Source organism: Pelodiscus sinensis, chromosome 4 (genome assembly GCF_049634645.1).
Source record: "Pelodiscus sinensis isolate JC-2024 chromosome 4, ASM4963464v1, whole genome shotgun sequence".
In the NCBI taxonomy this organism is placed as follows: domain Eukaryota; kingdom Metazoa; phylum Chordata; order Testudines; family Trionychidae; genus Pelodiscus; species Pelodiscus sinensis.
In genome coordinates, this window is record NC_134714.1 from 131517742 (window position 1) to 131536513 (window position 18772).

At 57.7% G+C, this 18772-nt stretch overlaps 1 protein-coding gene across 3 annotated transcripts; it reads left to right on the forward strand.

Moving 5' to 3' along the window:
* The first annotated feature begins 852 nt into the window (after window positions 1–852).
* Window positions 853–18444, forward strand: LOC102460508 (caspase recruitment domain-containing protein 8-like). 3 transcript variants are annotated; one of them, XM_075928949.1, is made up of 16 exons: window positions 857–1603; window positions 5871–6011; window positions 6886–6945; window positions 7373–7564; window positions 8562–8726; window positions 10533–10598; window positions 10741–10803; window positions 11339–11395; window positions 11913–11989; window positions 12111–12172; window positions 12698–12921; window positions 13275–13534; window positions 14781–14906; window positions 15261–15402; window positions 16047–16088; window positions 16913–18444. In XM_075928949.1, the coding sequence occupies exons 1-16, from the start codon at window positions 1345–1347 to the stop codon at window positions 17167–17169; spliced, it is 2193 nt and encodes a 730-aa protein (XP_075785064.1). In that variant the 5' UTR covers window positions 857–1344; the 3' UTR covers window positions 17170–18444. The 3 variants fall into 3 exon arrangements, with proteins under 3 accessions (XP_075785065.1, XP_075785064.1, XP_075785066.1); XM_075928951.1 differs by having other exon boundaries at window positions 1466–1603; window positions 5333–6011; XM_075928950.1 differs by lacking the exon at window positions 14781–14906 and having other exon boundaries at window positions 853–1603.
* Window positions 18445–18772: the final 328 nt, after the last annotated feature.

Sequence of the window (18772 nt, forward strand, 5' to 3'; positions counted from 1 at the left end):
GAAAGCTGGCTAGATTGTTGGGCCCAACAGGTAGTGATCAATGGTTTGATGTCAGGTTGGTGGTTGGCTTCAAGGGAAGTGCCCCAAGAATCGGTTCTGAGGCTGGTTTGGTTCAATATCTTTATGAATGACCTGGCTGAGGGGATGGATTGCACCCTCAGCACGTTTGCAGATGACACTAAGCTAGGGGGAGAGGTAGATCTGCTGAAGGGCAGGGATAGGGTCCAGAGTGACCTCGACAGATTAGAGGATTGGGCCAAAAGAAATCTGATGAGGTTCAGCAAGGACAAGTGCAGAGTCCTGCCCTTGGGACGGAAGAATCCCAAGCATTGTTACAGGCTGGGGACCGACTGGCTAAGTAGCAGTTCTGCAGAAAAGGACCTGGGGATTACAGTGGGCGAGAAGCTGGATAGGAGTCAATAGTGAGTCCTTGTAGCCAAGAAGGCGAATGGCATATTAGGATGCATTAGGAGCAGCATTGCCAGCAGATCTACAGAAGTGATTATTCCCCTTTATTCTGCATTGGTGGGGCCACATCTGGAGTATTGTGTCCAGTTCTGGGTCCCCCCACTACAGAAAGGATGTGGATACGTTGGAGAGGGTCCAGCAGAGGGCAACCAAAATGATGAGGGGGCTGGAGAGCACATGGCCTACCAGGAGAGGCTGGGGGATTTGGGCTTCTTTAGAAGAAGTGAAGAGCGAGGGGGGATTTGAGAGCAGCCTTCGACTACCTGAAGGGGGTTCAAAGAGGCTGTTCTCAGTGGTGACAGGTGGCAGAATAAGGAGCAATGGGGGAGGTCTAGGTTGGATATTAGGAAAAGCTATTTCCCTAGGAGGGTGGGGAAGCGCTGGGCTGGGTTCCTTAGGGAGGGGTGGAATCTCCATCCCTAGAGGTTTTTAAGTCCTGGTTTGACAAAGCCCTGGCTGGGCTGATTGAGTTGGGGTTGGTCCTGCTTTAGGCAGGGTTTGGACTCGATGACTCCTGAGGTCTCTTCCAGCCCTGGGATTCTAGGATCCTCTCCCTAAGTCTGCTTCCCCGGATGGGCGCCTCCTGCTTGTTTAAACAGCGACACCGGCTGGCAGGCAGCGCAAACTTCGGGACAGGCTGCCGCGGGCGTGGGCAAAGGTCTGTGAGCCGTGTCCCCATACAGCGCGCGGAGGAGGGGCTGGCGGGAGCGGAGCCGTCGGGCGGCGCTGCAGAGAGCGAGCGGAACAGGCCCCCGGGAGCGAGGAGTGTGGCAAGGGGGCGGGGTGGGGAGTTGGTTACAGTGGAGCAATTTCTTCCAGCTGCCCAAGGCAGCTTCCTGATTCTCTCTCTGCTTGGCGGAGGCAGTGGCAGGCAGCATGGAGGGGCACGGGAGACAGCGCCTGCTGCACATGCTGGCGGTGATGAGGCAGGATGAGCTCCGGAGATGGAAGGAGAAGCTGAGCCAAGTGGCACTGAAGGAGGGATACCAGCCCATCCCCCCGGCCCTGCTGGAGGGAGCAGGCCCTTGGGCCCTGGTGGAGCTGCTGATCAGCTACTACGGGGAGGACCATGCCATGCAGGTGGCTTCGCTAGCAAAGCTCTCGTGCATTGCAGAAGAAATGGCAGCCGAGGCCGGTGAGTTCCCAGGCAGGAGACTTGCCCCAGGGGTCCCTGGTGCCTCTAGCGTTCTCCCCCAGCTCTGTGCTCTAGCGACTAGGAACGGCGTCACAGGACGGTCCAGCCTCCTCCCTGCCCAGCCGTCCCTTTGCATCACCCCAAACTGGAGCACCCCGCTGCCCAGCTACTGCGCCCCTCTCTCCCCAACTCTATCGCTGGCAGCCAAGGCTAGGGCTGGCCCTGGGAATGGGCAGCTGTCCCCACCACGTTATCTGTGTCCCAGCCCCTTGGCCCCTGTCCTGGACCATCCCCTATTCCACCCCACACCCCCGCACATCACAGACAGGTCAGGCTAGAAGGGAGGGGTGGCAGGTATCATAGGCAGGGGGAGGCTTTGCCTTCCCAAACCGCCAGCCTGGCCCCGCCCAGACTCCGCCCCCTGAACGCCTATCGTAGATGCTCTCGAGGGCCCGCCCTCCTCCGTGCTCTGGGGGAGGGGAGGCGGCAGCTGCCCCGCCTCCCAGTGGTGCAGGGGGGCAGGGAGGCAGCTTGGCTCCCACAGCGGGTGGGGCCTCAGCAGAAAGGGCAGGGCTGGGGGTTTGCCTACCCCAGTCCTACCTTCACCCATTGCCCCGGTTGGAAGGGACCCCGAGAGGGACTTTAGTCCAAGCATCTGAGGGACCTGGGCCATCCCTGACAGGTGTCCAGCCTGTCCATGGAAACCTCCTTTGGAAGCCTGGTTGTGAGCTTCCCTGCCCTTCAGAGCTATTCTCCCACCATCTAACCTACCCCTCCCTTCCTAGCCAGCAGGGAGTCTTCAAAACCCAATCACACCAAACCAACCCAGCATCCTTCTTGGACAATATCACTGGCCTAGTTGCCGGGGAGATGGAGGGACGTAGCAGCCATGACAGATCTCGGTTTTAGTCATACTGTCCCACGACATGTAAACATAGACTCACAGAATCCTAGCTCTCTAAAACGGGAAGGGACCTCACTGAGTCCAGACCCTGCCCGCATGGCAGGACCCAGCACCGTCTAGATCGGGGTTCCCAATCTGGGGTATGCGTACCCTCGGGGTACGAGAAGCTTGTGAAGCGGGTACGGGGAATATTTGGTAAATAACTAGATTATCCTAACTGAAATATTCCAAAAGTAGTCGTGTTCGTGAAAAAGTTGTGGATTCTAGAGTCTAGAATTTATTTCCTTTCCTATTGAATGGGGGGTACGGGAAGGTTGACTAAAAGCCAAGGGGGTACGGGGACCGAAAAAGGATGGGAACCCCTGATCTAGATCATCCTTGACAGGTGACTGTCCAACCTGCTCTTAAATATCTCCAGGGATGGAGATTCCACAACCCCCCCAGGCAACTTATTCCAGTGTTTCACCACCCTGACAGGTAGCAACGTAAACCTCCCTTGCTGCAGTTTAAGCCCATTGCTTCCCGCAGAGGCTGGGAAGAACAATTTTTCTCCCTCCTCCTTGTGGCATCCTTTTAGATATGTGAATAGTGCCCTCATGTCCCCTCTTGGTCTTCTCTTTTCTAAACTAAACAAGCCCAATTCGTTCAGCCTTGCCTCACAGCTTGTGTTTTCTAGACCTTCAACCATGGGGACGTGTGTTCAGTGCGGCACCCCAACCTGGACACAGTTCTCCCGCTGAGACCTCAAATCTGTGCCCAACAGAGCTGGTCAATTTCCTCTCCGAGTGATAGATAAAACCGTGTGAGTTCTCAAAGATCCCTGCGACAGGCCCCAAGATGAGATTGCATGGGTCATAGGTGCCCTGGAATGAATTTCATCCGGCCTTGTAGATTTGAGAATATGTGACTTATCGAAATATTCAACCGCTTCCTTCCCTATTTTAGCTTGAGGTTATTCCCCGGTTCTTCATATTAATAGTGTGAAGACTAAAGCAAAATAGGCCCTAAGCTCCTCGCCCTGATGTGTCATCTGTTATTAGCAGTCCTGCTCTGCTAAGTAGAGGGCCAGCACTTTCCTTCCGCTTTCTCTGGCTGCTGCTGTATGTAAAGAATCTCTTCTTACGGCCGTTTATGTCACTTACTGTGCTCTTTTTGCTGTCGCAATTTGTCCTCTTCCTGCAGGAGTCCTTGGTGGTTTTCAGGTCGTTCGGGTCCTTCTCATGAAGTTGTAATGGCCACTTCTTCTTCTTCCTGTTTCTTCTTGGCGATAGTTTGCAGCTGTGCCTTTAATAATGTTTCCTTGAGAAACAGCCGGCTCCCCTGAACTGCTTTTTCCCTTAGATTGTCTCCCCTTAAGACTTGGTCTATCAGTGCTCTGAGTTTGTTAGGCTGGATGTTTTAAAGTCCATTGTCCTCATCCAGCTACTCTCGCTCCTTCCTCTCCTTAGAATCGCGCAATGTCTCATTCCAGGACCACTTTTTCTCACCCTGCCTGCTACCTTCGGACTTGCTACCAATCCCCCACGTGCTGGACAGAGTCAAATCTCAAACAGCTGTTCGCCTGGTTCCGTTCTCCACTTCTGAATCAAAACGGTTCCCTGATTCATTCCAAGAACTTACCGGACAGCTTGGCTGTGTCTAGACTGGCCAGTTTTTCTGGAAAATCAGCCGCTTTTCCAGAAAAACTTGACAGCTATCTACACTGGCCACTTGAATTTCCACAAAAGCACTGACTTCCTACTGTAAGAAATCAGTGCTTCTTGCGGAAATATTATACTGCTCCCATTCCGGCAAAAGTCCCTTTTGCGCAAAACTTTTGCACAAAAGGGCCAGTGTAGACAGCTCAGATTTGTTTTGCGCAAAAAAGCCCCGATGGCAAAAATGGCGATCGGGGTTTTTTTGCGCAAAAGCATGTCTAGATTGGCCACGGACGCTTTTCCGCAAAAAGTGCTTTTGCAGAAAAGCATCCTGCCAATCTAGACACTCTTTTCTGAAAATGCTTTTAACAGAAAACATTTCCATTAAAAGCATTTCCGGAAAATCAGGCCAGTCTAGACGTAGCCCTTGTGTTTTACTGAACGACTTTTCCAATGGAGAGCTGGGGAGTTAACAGCCCCCAATACTGCCGGCTCCTGTATTTTGGGGTATTTCTGTTATTTGTTCTAGCAATGCCTGGGGAGTCTATAGTAAACTATTGTAGACCCCCTACATTATCCCTACTTTTGTCCTCATCCAGGGACTGTCCACTGCCCTGCCCCTCACTTCCTTCTAGACTTCAGAACAAGTGTGTACACTCTTGTATCTTGCCTTCCTTTTTACCCTGCCTGTCCTTCCTGAACAAGCTGCACCCCTCTCTAGCCAAAGTCAAGTCACGACATTTATCCCACCAGGGCTGTGTGATGCCATACACGCTGCCTCTTCTGCACACCAGTGTTCCCTGTAAGCTGTGTGCCTGGGTGGCCACCGAGCAGAGATACAATACTGTCCGGCTGGTTAGCACAGCACCTGCACCTACAGCCGGCAGCGTCTCTGTGGGTGGTGCACATCTGCACATGCCTGGGTGCACGTAACAATATTTATTCTGCACATGGATAAAAAATCGAGGGAACATTGCTAGATGCCCATCATCATCACCTTGTGCAGCCTCCATTCTCTCCCCCCCATGCCCTGAAGCCTCCGCTTGGCAGTTTTACACAGCAGTTACTGAGATGTGAATCCAGTCTGGCCTCAGGAGACCCACTCCAGAGTTACACCGGGTCCCAGAGCACAGAAGCTGGCTAATATTTTCCAGCCTGCGGTCAGTCACCTTTTGCTTTGCCTTTCAGGGTTGCTCCCTGGAGAAGCGGAACCTCACAGCAGTTCAGCTGCAGACAGCCCGGCTTCCTTCGGTCTCACACGCACCTGGCCCTCTGCCGCAAAAACATGGCCCCCTGCTGATGAGGCCCCTTATTCCTGGCCGCTGCACTCGGGACAAGTCCCTAGGCCTGCGTGCAGCCTGAAGCCTGCTTGATTCAGGATTTGCGCGCACATCCTGTCCTGCACTCGGGTCTGTGCACGTCATGTCGTGGCTGTGAGCCAGTGGCCGCACCCCACCCCAGAGGTGGCTGCATTTTAGCTGCAGATGAGCACTTCATGTGCCGCACGGCCACGTGGCTTTTAACCAGCTCCCCCCCCACCCTGTGACAGCCACCGTCTAATGCTGTGTAGCATCGCTCCGTGTCTTCTACGCCCCAAATCAAGGCAGCGGGATTGGGAGCGGGCATGCGGATTAGATGGGCCCATTAGTTAGGGGGCTGATCAGGCAGATACCAGGCCCTGTGTGAGTCATGTGCCCTCTTGGTCTCGTTTTATGTCCTGGGAAAGAGCCGGAGCCTGCGTTAAACCTGATGGACATCAGTTCAGCGCATGAGTGGGGTAAAGAAAAACCCTCTTCTCTCCTGCCCCGCCCTCCGCAGTGGCTCAGGAAACTGAGGGGCAAGCCAGGGAAGCATCAGCCAACAGAGGGTGAGTGCAGCTGGCTGGGACGTGACTTTCCCATGCCGTCTTTTCTGGGACTTTCCCAGCCCCAGTCCGGAGGAAAAGCAAAACCGCGAGTCCCTCTGCAATGGGGAAGAAACAAAACCTGTGTTGGTTCGGGTCCCGCGGGGCACCCCCTGCTGGTTCCCCCCCCTCGTGCTCTGTCGGGGTGGGTGGGTTTCTCCCTCCTTTCTTTCGAAGCTGCGATCTGGAAAGGAAAAGCCATTTGGAATCCCAAACCGTGCCCGGTCCCGTGTCTAGGGCGTCCAAACCGTTGAGTCTTTGGCGTCTCGGGGAAAAAAAAGATTCTGGTGGAAAAATTCCCAGCCAGCTGCAGTGCAGATGAGCCTTGCAACTAGCCGACGAGGCCAGTCAGTAGCGGTGGGCATGCTCCCTGTAAGCTGAGTGCTTGGGCAGCCACCCCAGAAAAATTCAAATGCCTCCCAGCGGATTAGCAGAGAGCCCACAGCCAGCAGCATGTGGTCGTCCTGGTGGTGCACATCCACTCATGCGTCAGTGCCCAAGAACAAAATTTATTCCACACACAAATGGGGCGGGGGGAATGAGGGGGAACATTGGCTGTGCGTAGCCAGGGGGAGGGATGCTCCTCCAGAGGCCAAGGAGAAAGACAGGCTGTGCTGCAGCAGCACCCAGGAAAGGGAGTGAGGACTGTGCCCCCACAGCCCTGCCTATCTAGGGCCAGCTCCTTACAGAGTTTCCTCGGGGTCACGCAGATCTGAATCCAGCCCTGTCTCAACTGAGGAAAGTGGAGTCACTCTGGATTTACACCAGGGCCCTGCGATCACAATATGGCTCGTGTTTTCCAGTGGGTCAGTGAGTGACGTTTTGTTTTCCTTCTCAGGAACCGTCGGTAGAGGGACTCCATCCCCCCCCGGCCCTGGTGTGGGGACAGAGGCCACAGGTGGGCAGCTCTGATGCTAACTCTGCTTCTGCCGGCCTCACGTACACACTGAGCCCAGCACCCACCACTCTCTGCAGCTTATGGGCAGCCTAAAGATCGACCTCCGCCAGGCGTCCTCCTCACTTCCTGTCCCGGACTCCAGCTGTGCACTGCCCCTCTGCGGCTGTTCACAGCTGCCCGGCTGCCCCCCAGAGGTGGCTGCATTTCAGTGCCGTGTGTCCTCCAAGCAGCGGTCACTGCCCGCCAAAGGGAGACAGCAGGCAGCACGCTTGCGGGTGGAGGGGGCCGATGGGCCCAGGGCAGCAGGGAGGGGGGTGGGAACCCAGGCGAGTTGCCCCTTTGCTGAGAGGGCAGCCTGGGCTTTCAGGAGCTGATGGGAGCGGGTCCTGGGCCATGTGTGTCATTTGCACCTTCTGTGTCTCTCCAGGCCCCGGAGGGGAGCCAGACGCTCTCGCTGGGCCCTCTGGGGGCACCTCCAGGCCGCAGGACCCCTGGGAAAGGTGGCCAATGCAGCCATTTATGAAAGTCTCCTTCCCCACCCTGGCTCTACCGTCACCTCCCCAGTGGCTGAAGAAGCTGATGGGCAAGAAGGACAAACAGCTTCAGAAGCGCCCGGCCTGTAAGTGCAGCCACGACACAGTTTTCCTGGCTCCCGACTCTCATTCACTTCCTGTCTTGGCTTCCCGTCCATGCCCTGTCCCTGTGCGGCTGTTAGCACCCTGCCACGCCCCACCCCAGAGGTGGCTGCATTTCGGTGCTGCGTGGCATCGCGAGGGATTGTCTAAGGCACACGCCCCAAAGCAGGAGAGCAGGAGGTCTGCCATCCCGGCCCCTGCTGGCTCACGGCACAGGCAGGGCGCCAGGCATGCTGGGCCCATGGCTCTGATGGTCCAGACATAAGAAGTCCTTCTTCTGCTCTGCTCTGTGCTGATTAGGCCTCAGTTGGAGGCCTATGTCCATCAGTCCATAGCATCAGTGCCTATGTCCAGTTCTGGGCACCGCATTGCAAGGAAGAGGTGGAGAAATTGGAGAAAGTCCAGAGAAGAGCAACACTAATGGTGAAAGGCCTAGAAAACATGAGCTCGGAGGGAAGGCTGAAAGAATTGGGCTGGTTTAGTCAGGAAAGGAGAAGACTGAGAGGGGACATGAGAGCAGCTCTCAGGGATCTAACAGGGTGTCCCAAGGAGGAGGGAGACAAATTGTTCTCCTTGGCCTCTGAGGACAGGACAAGACGCAATGGGCTTAAACTGCAGCAAGGGAGGTTTAGGTTGGACATTAGGAAAAACGTCCTGCCTGTCAGGGTGGTTAAATGCTGGAATAAGTTGCCTGGGGAGGTTGTGGAATCCCCATCTCTGGAGAGATTTAAGAGCAGGTTGGGATGAGCTAGACGGTGCTGGGTGCTGCCGTCTGCACAGCTGATCGACACCAGCAGGAGGCGCTGGGAGGAAGTGGGAGGAGTTGAGGGGAAGGGACTGGACTCGGTGATCTCTCGAGGTGCCTTCCCATTCTAGTGTGCTAGGACGCTGTGGGCCCCTGGGGCAGGGAGGAATTGGGTGGCTGGGCCTGTTCTTTGATGCTTTTGTCTCTCTCCCTCTGCCTGGACCCGGCTACAATAGCCCCCCCTCCCCCGCCGTACTATAACAATCGGCCTCCTTCCCGCGGACCGGGTGTTTATACCAGCTTGGGACACGTCACGTCGACGACGAAGGGGACGAAAAAGCCCAAACCCCGTCTCCCGCCCCTCCCTCCTGATGCGCTGCAGGGACTCGGTGGAGGGCCAGGTACTTTGGGCAAACAGCCCCTGCATGTTGCTCCCGAGTAGCCAGGCCCATGGGTCTGCCCCAGCCCGGTCCCTGCTCCCCAGAGCCATGTGTCCATGGTGGGCGGGTTCCCGAGGGCCAAACACTGCATCACGGGCAGCTACGCTGCCTCTTCTCCTCGCCTCCCTCTGCCGCCGGCAGGACCCAGCTGTGCACGGGGATCTCCGCCCACCCTCCTAGCTGGCAGAGACAAGGGCTGAGAGCCAGCCAGTGCCCCCCTGCCCTTCTCCTGGGGCCACAGCCCCCGACTTTCTGATTTCTCCGGGGGTGCCCCACCTGCCTCTGCACAGCTGATCGGCACCCAGCAGGAGGCGCTGAGAAGAAGTGGGAGGAGTTGATGGGTGGGGCCCGCCAGTTAGGTCCCCCACACGTATCCTCATCTGCTCCCGCGCCTGCTCCCCACCTCCACCTGCGATGGTCAATCCTGTATAGTCCTTCCTCTCTTCTGATTGGCTGTTTGCCCGTCACTCCCATCCATTCATAGTCTCTCCCCCCCCCACCACCATGCACCCCCCCCCCCCCATACACCCCTGGCTGCTGGTCTCATTCTCCCTGCCAACTGGCTGCCCGGTAAAACACCAACCCAAATCCAGTCTCATGCTTCTGGGCCTCAGCTGGTTGCCTGGAGGGGTCAGGAAGGCTTAGAACAGAACAGGCCTCTTAATCTCCCCTCTCATGGACGGTATTTGGCTCCCATTCGCTGCCCTCCTCTGAACAGGGCCGTCCTTACCCACATGCAGAAGATGCAGCTGTGTGGGGTGCCTGAACATTTGGGGCACTGCTGAGTGTTAATGTCCACCCATCTACTTCTTCCTGTCCCTGGGCTGTGGCTCTGCTTCCTTCGGAGAGGATCCGGTTACCAGAGACATCCTTCCTCGGGCTGCCGAATCGGCGCCGCGTCTGAAAATCTTTGGCCCAACCTCCCTCGCTGGGAATCTCTTGCAACCCTTCCATTTTGCTCCAGATTCAGAGCTCAGCCTCTTTCTCTGCCCTCACCTCACCCCCTTTCGAAAACACACCCAAGATGGGCCCAATTTCCCTGCCGGTGGTCAGGGAGGTCTTTCGGGTTTGTGGGGCGCTACGCAAGACTATGGCATGGAAGCCCCTGTGCCCCCTGGCAGCCGGGAGAGACATGATCTTATCTCAGCAAGACACAAATGAAACGGCTTTAAATCAGACGTTAAACTCCGGTCCCAGCGATTCACACGGTCACGTCACAACCTGACAGGCTGGACCTAGGGTGGCAAATACCTGTGAAATGGGTCCATTCCCGCTCGAATGGCTCTGTCACAGGATCGATGTGCTGCTCACGGCTCTGGCTGGCGTTGTCACTTGTAAGATAACTAGATCCTCTGGGGAGAAAGCAGAGCCACAGGCCAGGGGTCGGAAGAGGCAGGTAGGTGGACACAAAGCCCCAGCGGTGCCCCAGACTTTGGGGGCCCTACCCCAGCCGCGTCTTCTGTGTGTGGATCAGGACAGCCCGCAACAGAGGAACATGGGGTCAAACACGCTCCGGTCATTACAGCTTTGGTTCTGGCTTGCAGCCGTACAATCATCATCCGTACGAACAGAACCACCAGGAGCCAATCTTCTGGGTAAAATGGTCCAGGTCCCACCCCATTTTGAGTCTGAGGGGAGCAAAGGGAGGGAGGAACTAGGCTCTTTCTGTCAGGCCCCAACACCCAGGAGCCGGCAAGTGCGGCAGTGAAATCGCTGCGCCCGGCGGAGGAGCCGTCAGGGACGCCGACTGGTCTCTCTCGCCCACAGGCCCTACACGGCTCCGGAGAGATCTGCTGGATCTCAGTGCCTTGGGGGGAGACCTGGTCTCTGCAGGTGAGTCCAGAATCGCCCAGAGGGATGGAAGATGCAGCCCTGATACTGGGGGGGGGGGGTCCACTCCAGATTTACACCTGAGGTCAGACTTTGGCGTAATGTTTTCAGTGGTTTGGCCCCTCCCCTCTGTTTTGCATTGCAGGATCTCTGGGCGGAGAGGCAGAATCCACCCCCAGTTCTGCTGCAGGAGCAGCCGAGGCTGAAGGTAGGTGGCGCCGAGCGTGGTAGCGTTCTCACCGGCCCACGACAGCCGCGGATCCTCTGCCCTCCTGTGCCCATGGGGCACTTTATTCCTGGTCCCATCATTCTCCACTAGCAGCTTGAGTCCAGTAGGATCCGGATTCTCTCTCTTTGCCTGTCCCTAATGTCACTGGGCAGCTGCTGCGCCCCACCCCAGAAGCAGCTGCAATTCCACGCTCAGGGAGCCATCCCTGTGCAACGTTGCTATGCAGCGGTGGCACCCCAGGGGTGGCTGCATTTCCGCACTGGCTATGCTATGTCTGGGCAGTGCTGCTGGGAGGCCGTTACAGCCACAGTGTCCCGCCCCAGAGGTGGCTGCAGGTGTGTCCCTGGAATGCAGCTGGGGATGGAACGAGCCGGGGAAAGAGATGAGACTCACAGAAGATGAGGGTTGGAAGAGACCTCGGGAGGTCAGCCAGTCCCAGCCCCCTGCTCCAAGCAGGACCAACCCCAACTCATCAGAATGTTCTTGACATGACTGATCGTTCATCCCTCCCCAGAGATCATCTGCCAACAGGCCCTGCTTCTCTCCGCCGGGGCTGCAGCTGGGGCTGCCGGTGAGTGAGGCTGGAATCGGGCAGAGACACATCAAATGTCCCCTTGTAGCTCTGACCATCCTCTGATCACAGCCCAGCTGGGGCGGGAAGTGGGGTGCAGCCAGGCTTCTGTGGTTCGTTACAGATAGCAAAGCCGAGGACTGAGCAGGGGGCAGAGTTAAGGGTATCAGGTTTAATCTCCACTGGGTGCAGGCACTCTCTGGGCTTCCCCTTCCCTCCACCCAGGCCACGTCCTTCCCCCTCTGCTCCCCGTGATGCCCTGACACCCCTGCCTGACCCCAGCTTTCCCCACCACACCCTCTCCCTCAAAACAGCCCATCCCACGGGCCTCGTGAGCCCAGCGCTCCTTGCACAGCTGCGGTGACAGCCTTGGGTTAACGCACAGACCAGGCCCATCCTGGGGGGAGTTTGCCGTTGGAATGGCCCAGGTTGCATTGCACTGCATGGGGCCGGGGCTGCTTGTCCAGCGCTGTGAGAACGTGGGGTGTGAAAGGGCCTTTCCCCCTCTCTGCTGCAGGAGAGACCAGCCAGAGTGCGGAGCCCAGCCAGGACCCCTGGGGACAGGACAAGTGTGACTTGTGTCCCCCAGAGGAGGTAAAGGATTGTGGGATACCTCAGATCCTTCTCTGCCTAGATCCCTGTCTGTCTGTCTGTCCATCAGCTGTCCAGGTTCCGTCCCCCCGGTGGGGCTGAGTTAAGGGTGTTTCTGTTCTAGGATCCTGCAGAAGAAATCCAACCGGAGACCTTTCAGGGCCCAGATGGGAATCAGATGTACAGGTGAGCACAAGGGGTGAGTGAATCAGGAGTCTTGGGAAGGGGGGGGAGTAGGGGATCGGAGCTGAGGAATCAGGACTCCTGGGGTCTCTCCCCCGCACGGGGAGGGAAGCAGGAGGCTGGGGAGTGGGAGCAGAGGAGCTGTGGCTGGGGAAATCTGGGTTCTCTTCTCAACTTTGCCACTTTCTCACCTGGTGACTTTGGACAAGTCATTTCTCATCTGCGTGCCTCAGTTTCCTCATCTATTAAACGGGGAAGACTATTCCCCTTTGTAACAAGGAGGTTGTAGGGGAGCAGAATGAATCCACTCGATTATTCTGACTCGCCTTTGTTCCTCAAAGGGATGGGGTCTGAGAAAGGCCACGTTTTCTCTCAGTCACCCAGCTGCTGTTATTGGTTACAGAGTAATCCTGATATCAAAGCCCAGGGCTGAACTAGGGGCAGAGTTAAGGGGATAAATGTGAGGGCCCTTGGGGCCAGTTCAGCTAGGACAGGGCCGTTTAACCCTTTTCTCCCCGCACCGTGCAGGGTTCAGCTCCCCAAGGCAGGCTCTTTCCGTTGCTCTGAAACCGAACTGGGGTTCGAGGTGAGGGCCGCCGTGACCGTCCTGTACAGATACGACTCCTGGGATTGGCATTTGGGCGCCTCGGAGAAGCAGCAGTGGATGGTGGCCGGGCCGCTGTTCAACATCCAGGTGGACTCAGCCGGGGCCGTGGCTGCGGTGCACCTCCCGCACTTCCTGTGCCTCGCGGGTATGCAGGAAAATAATCCCGGTAGCAAGAACTGCACGTGGCAATGGCAAGCCCCAGGCCCTCGCCGGAACGGTGACCTAGCATCCCAGCCAATCGCCTGCCACGTTACAGCAACCACCCTCTCCTGAGCCGTCCCTGGCAACAGCCGGAGCTGCAGCCCTCCGACCGAGCCGGGTCCTAGCTCCACTGCAGCCTGGGACAGAGCACTAGTGGCCAAACTTCCCCTGATCTTCCTCGTCCTGCCCCCAGACTCTGTGCCTCTCCCAGAGCCAGGGCCCAGGAGTCCTGGCTCCCCTCTGCCCCCACTCCCTCCCTCCCCAACTACGCCTGTGTGCTTTATCCTCCACCCACAGGGGGAGAGGCCGATGGCTCCCGGCTGCGAATCGCCCACTTTGTTGACGAGGGGATGGCCCTGGTGGAGCCCACGGGGGTGCGGCTGTTCCACGCCACGCTGCAGAACCCCAGCTTCTCCCCCCTGGGCGTGCTCTGGAGGAAGATCCAGTCTAAATGCCAGGCCAAAGTCCATTCCCTGGCACTGCTCTACCGGGCGCTGAGGGCCGCCGACACCACCCTGCACCTCTACCTGATCCCCAATGACTGCTCCCTGAGACAGGTAACCGGGCACGGAGGGCAGGCCCCCGGGGGAGCCAGGGCGGGAGCACAGATCACAGGCACTGCCCAGGAACTCCATCGTGGCAGCCGCCGCGCAGACACATCACAGGAGACAGTCTCAGGCAGTAAACGATTTAAATAGACCGGTTATGGGCTTCGACTCACCGGTGCGGCGCCTCCTGCTGGTCTCTCTGGGAATTAGCGCTTCCAGCCCTAGAGCGCCCCCTGTTGACCGGTGTCTCACCCTCAGTTATCAGCCTTCTGAGTTCTACAAGCCCCACACCTCCCCCAGCCCATAGCGCCCTTCCCTCACCTACTGCCAGGGGCAGTGCCCTGCACTCCAGGGCCTGCCCCAGGGAGCCCCAAGCCCCTGTACCCATCTTGTCTTAGTGACCCACAGCCAGTCACCATTTAGCCTCTGCCTCAGGGGCAAACTGAAGTCTAGCGTCCTGGGTCCAGCTGTGAGGGCAGGGGTCAGGACTCGACCTCTCGAGGTCCTTGCCAGTTCCGGTGTTCTAGGACCGTGTTTCTCAACCAGCGGGTACTCGAGACACCCCTGGGGGTACCTCAACACAACTGAATTTGGAGAAAACTGAACTTTTGTATTAAGTTTTGCAGCACTCCTCATTGTTAAGGAGGGGAGGGTATGGACCTGCTGCCTCCCCAGCACCCTCAGGCCTTGTCTCAGGCCCTGCAGCCCGGGAGCAGGGTCAGGCCAGAGCTGACCAGCTCTGTTCTACATCAGGCACCCTCTGTATCTTCCCTGGCAGGTCCCTCCTGCTTCACAGCTGGAGCAAGAATGAACTCCCCTCAGCCCTTGCAGCCTTTTATAGAGCCCAGCCCAGCCCAGCCCTGATTGGCTGACTGCTCCCCGCCTTAATTGGCCAGGTTGTGCAAACCACTGGCTTGTCTGTAATCCTCTCCCTGCTGGAGTGAGCACGATCTGAACCCAAGGGGGGCACTAGACTGCCCACTTCTAAAAGCCCCTTCCCCAATTTTGCGGGAGGGGTGACTGGGCCCAGGGCTCAGCTAATTTTGAGGGACAAATGATAAAAAAAAAAAGCAGGATCAAGGGGTGCAATCAAAAGTTCAAAACAAGGGCCCCGGATGAGACCACTGAGAGACCCTCAGACAGCCCCCACTGCTCCTGCTGGAGTGAGCTGCCCCACCACTACACGCCCAATAGAGCATTATTCTTCCCATTTCACAGATGACAAACTGAGGCTGGCTCTGCTTGTGCCCTACAGGCCATCAATGATCACGAGTCCAAATGCCCCTCTAGGCGTGTGCACAAACCTGCCAGGACCAAGCCCTTGAAATTTGGCTCTTGTTGTGTGGTGTCCAGCTCCTCCCTGCTGGAGGTGATACCTGAGGTGAGTGACAGGCTTAGAAACACTGGCCTGGCCAGTCCTTACTCTGTTCTGCTCCCAGGGCAGCACTAGGGGGCGCTGTGCAACAGGGAGTGCAGTGGGTCTGCACTAGGGGACGCTTCAGGTCACAATCCGTTTTTTTATTCCCCAGAGCAGCACTAGGGGGCAGTGTGCTGCAGGGAGCAGGCAGGGCAGGGCCCAGCAGGGGGCACTGTGCTGTAGGGGGCAGGCAGGGGCCCAGCAGGGGGCGCTGTGATGTAGGGGGCAGGCAGGGGCCCAGCAGGGGGCGCTCTCCCCTTGCAATCAGTACCGATCCAACAGGGTCATTCCTAATGGACCATCTTCCCTTCCCACCAGGAGCTGGAGTTCTGGTATCTGGACCCCAAGCTGGAGCAGCCGTACCTGGAGATCTACACGCAGGACATGCAGCAGGGGCTGCAGCTCAGCCTGCTGGAGAAGGTGGAAGGGGAACCCATCTGGAAGGCCTCCGTGAGAGCAGGTAGGCTCAGCCCAGCAGTAGCTGGGGACAGACACGGGGGTGGGGGGGAATGGTGCACGTACCGCTGCCGGTATGAATGCGGGCGCCTGGGGATGGGTGGATGGATAGATATGGTGTCTGTGGAAACGGAGGGATGGAGAGGTGAGGATGGAGAGGGCCGTGTGGGATGGGAGGTGGTGGATGGATGGAACGGCCCGTATGCGGATGAGTAGATGGGTGTGCAGGAGAATGGACAGCTGGAGGGAGAGCTAGAACGTTGTCTGTGGAGGTTGGATGGACAGGTGGAAGGCTGTGCATGGATGGACGCAGATTGGGAGGGGAGGGGGAAGGATCATTGTGCGGGGAGGATGGCTGGGCAGGTGTGTAGATGGGCCAGCAGCCAATGAAATGGACCATTCGATTAGCGAGATTAGCTAGAGCAGCGTAGGGACCCGGGGCTCCAGCTAGCTAAATAAACGGGCGCACTGGGGCCCAGCGCCGCCGGCTGTACTGCTGCAACAGGGGTGGCAGTAAATACAAAGGACAACGTGACCGCTTTAGCCAACCAGATCACACAGGCCCCAGGATGACGTACCTGCAGCTGCCACCTTAACCCGGCCCCTTGGGACTCAGCCCCCCGACTCCTCTTCCCTTCTCTCTTCCAGAAGACGTGATGCCCCGTGTTTCATCTGCCCACACGCAGTCAGGTGAGTGGGGTCCCGACCCGCAGCCCGGCTCTCTGATCGCAGCAGGCACAAAACCCTCGGGAAAGCACAGGCGACTCTGTGTGACCATTTGGTGTGCAGCATGGTTCATCCTCCCAGGTCGACTCCTCTTGACACCTGGCAGCCTGGGGGCTCTCCCCACTGGAAAGCCATGAGGCTGCTATGGCTCATGAGCAGAGCTGGCCAAAGAACGGACTGGTTGTTTGCTTTGGCAGCTCCAAAAACCGGGCGGGGCAGAGATTGGAATTCATAGCGGGTAGCATTCAATGTTTCAGGTGTCCTGGTAGTTAGATTTCGCTTTCAGACCCTTCTAGTGAAAGCAAAGAAAAAAAAAAACAGGCTAGATTCCCAAACTATGGGCAGCGTGGCCTAGTGGTTAGAGCACTCACCTGGGAGGAGGAAGTCTTGGTTAAAATCCATGCTCTAGAGGAAGAATTTGAAGCTGTCCCGCTGTGTATAAAATATCCGAAAAGCCATTGGGCCGAAGAGAGATCACGAGAGAGACTCAGTAACAGTGTTTGGGCCAGGCACCTGCCAGATCAATTTTAGTCCCTGTTCTTTGACCTGTCCCACCCCAGACACAGCTGCATTTCACTGCTAAGTGAGAAGCCCCGTTGTAGTACAGCTGCTGTGCTGCACCCCAGAGGTGGCTGCCTTTCCGTGGTGGGGGAGCAATCTGTACGAGCGACACGGGAAGCTGTCAGTCTTGTACAAAGCTGAGACGGCGTTAGGAGAAACACAAGCTCTCGCTGCCCCACAACCCGAGGGAAAGAGCCATTCTCTTCTCTCGTCCCCTCGCCCCACAGGCGAGCACTTCATCGACCAGCACCGAGCGGCACTGATCCAGCGGGTGCGGGCGGTGGACGGCGTGCTGGACGAGCTGTACCCCAGGGTGCTGGACAACGAGCAGTATCAGAGCGTCCGAGCCGAGCGCACGGACCCGCAGAAGATGCGCAAGCTGTACGAGCTGGTGCCGAGCTGGAACCAGGCCTGCAAGGACCGGCTCTACCAGGCGCTGGAGGCCAAGCAGAAATTCCTCATCCAAGAGCTGCAGGGGATGTGAGACTGGCTGCTCGGGCGCAGGGCAGAGGCCCGGCCAGCTCCGTACCCTGTCTGGGACGGGAGCCAACACCAGCGTAGACGCAAGACTCCGCTCCTTGGCCATTCTGGATTAATCTGCCCATGTTGGGTTCAACCCAGTGCCCCCAGCTGGGTACGCCACTCTGCTTCCTGGCTGGGACTCGCTCTCTCTCCAAGGAGCACCCTGGGACCCCCACTCACCACCGGCCTGGAATGATGTTTTGTACGAAGTACGCAGGCCCGGCCATTGGGGGCAAAGGGAGGGAGCTGACCGGGGACCCAGTGAGGTCAGGAGCTGCCGACCCCTGCTGTGACTGTGGCAGCCAAATCCCGAGACCCCGTCAAGCGCCCCGGGGTGCTGGGCCGCGGCTCTGGGTGGCTCTCCGATGCCTCGCTGGCTAGGAGTAAAAGGCAGGATTGCGCACGCGCGTTTGCTAGTTATGTTCTGAAGGCAACGCTCCCTGCCCTCTCCACTACCGCCGGCCCGCGCGTGGACTCGGCTGGTCCAGCCCAGCCTGCTCCCCCAGCCCTGCCAATACAGCAGGTTTCTGTTGTACCGGCACAGCGCACTCTGGGTCAAGTCTTGGGACAGCTCAGCTGTTTAGGGCGGGTCCATGCCACATGGGGTGGGAGGGGCAACTACTTAATAAACTTGCACTGCCCACGGGGCCCTGCGGTGTAAGATGGAGCAGTCCTGGGGTGCAGGGCTGGAGGTTCCTGCGTGGCCGGGAGTTGAGGCGTGTAGCACATGTCGGGACAGGCCCGTTGGCTCGCCGGAGAGAATTTTGGGCTTGACTTTGGATACAGGTTGACTCTCTCTGGTCCGGCAACACCTGTGGTCTGGCAGGGCCTTTGCCCCTCACCCTCTGCCGCAGCCCTGAGCCCATGTCTCCTCCCCCAAGCTACGCTACCCGGTGTTACCTGGGGGACCTGGCGTGGGGCGGAAGCAGGGGTCAGGCTGCCCACCAATCACAGCAGCGAGCACTGGAGCGACCCAGCAGCCGCCCATCTCCCAACCGCCACGTGTGACGGACCGCACCGGGTCTGGGCACCGCTGAGGCATCCGCTCAGAGCGAAATGCTCAAAACGCCGGGCTCCTTACAGCCCAGACTGGAGACCTTCCCAAATAGGCCACACACCAGTCACACCGAGCGCTCCAACTGCCAATCCGGCCAGACTGAAGCCTCATGAGCAAAACCCCTCAGACACCCCAGCTCTCCCTGTGCCACAATCAGCCCCGGGCCTAACACACAGGTGAGGGGCTATAGAACCCAATCTCAGCCACCCCGAATGGGTTCTCCCGGTCCCAAGAAACCAGCCACAGGTCCCAATCAATTTACACTCTGGATCCGACCCACAAGATCACGCTGGGCCAGTCCTTTAGAATCTACAATCTAAAGGTTTATTACTAAAAGAAAGAAAAGTCTGAGAGCAAGGTTGTTAAAGGATAATAAATTACATGCATCAAATCTCTCAGTTCTCAATACGGGCTGTTAGCAGAGATGTTACAAACGGCTGTTTTAAAAGTCTCTGGTGTACGTCCTATGTCCGGATGGGCCCACCGTTCTTTCCGGCCCATTGTTCCC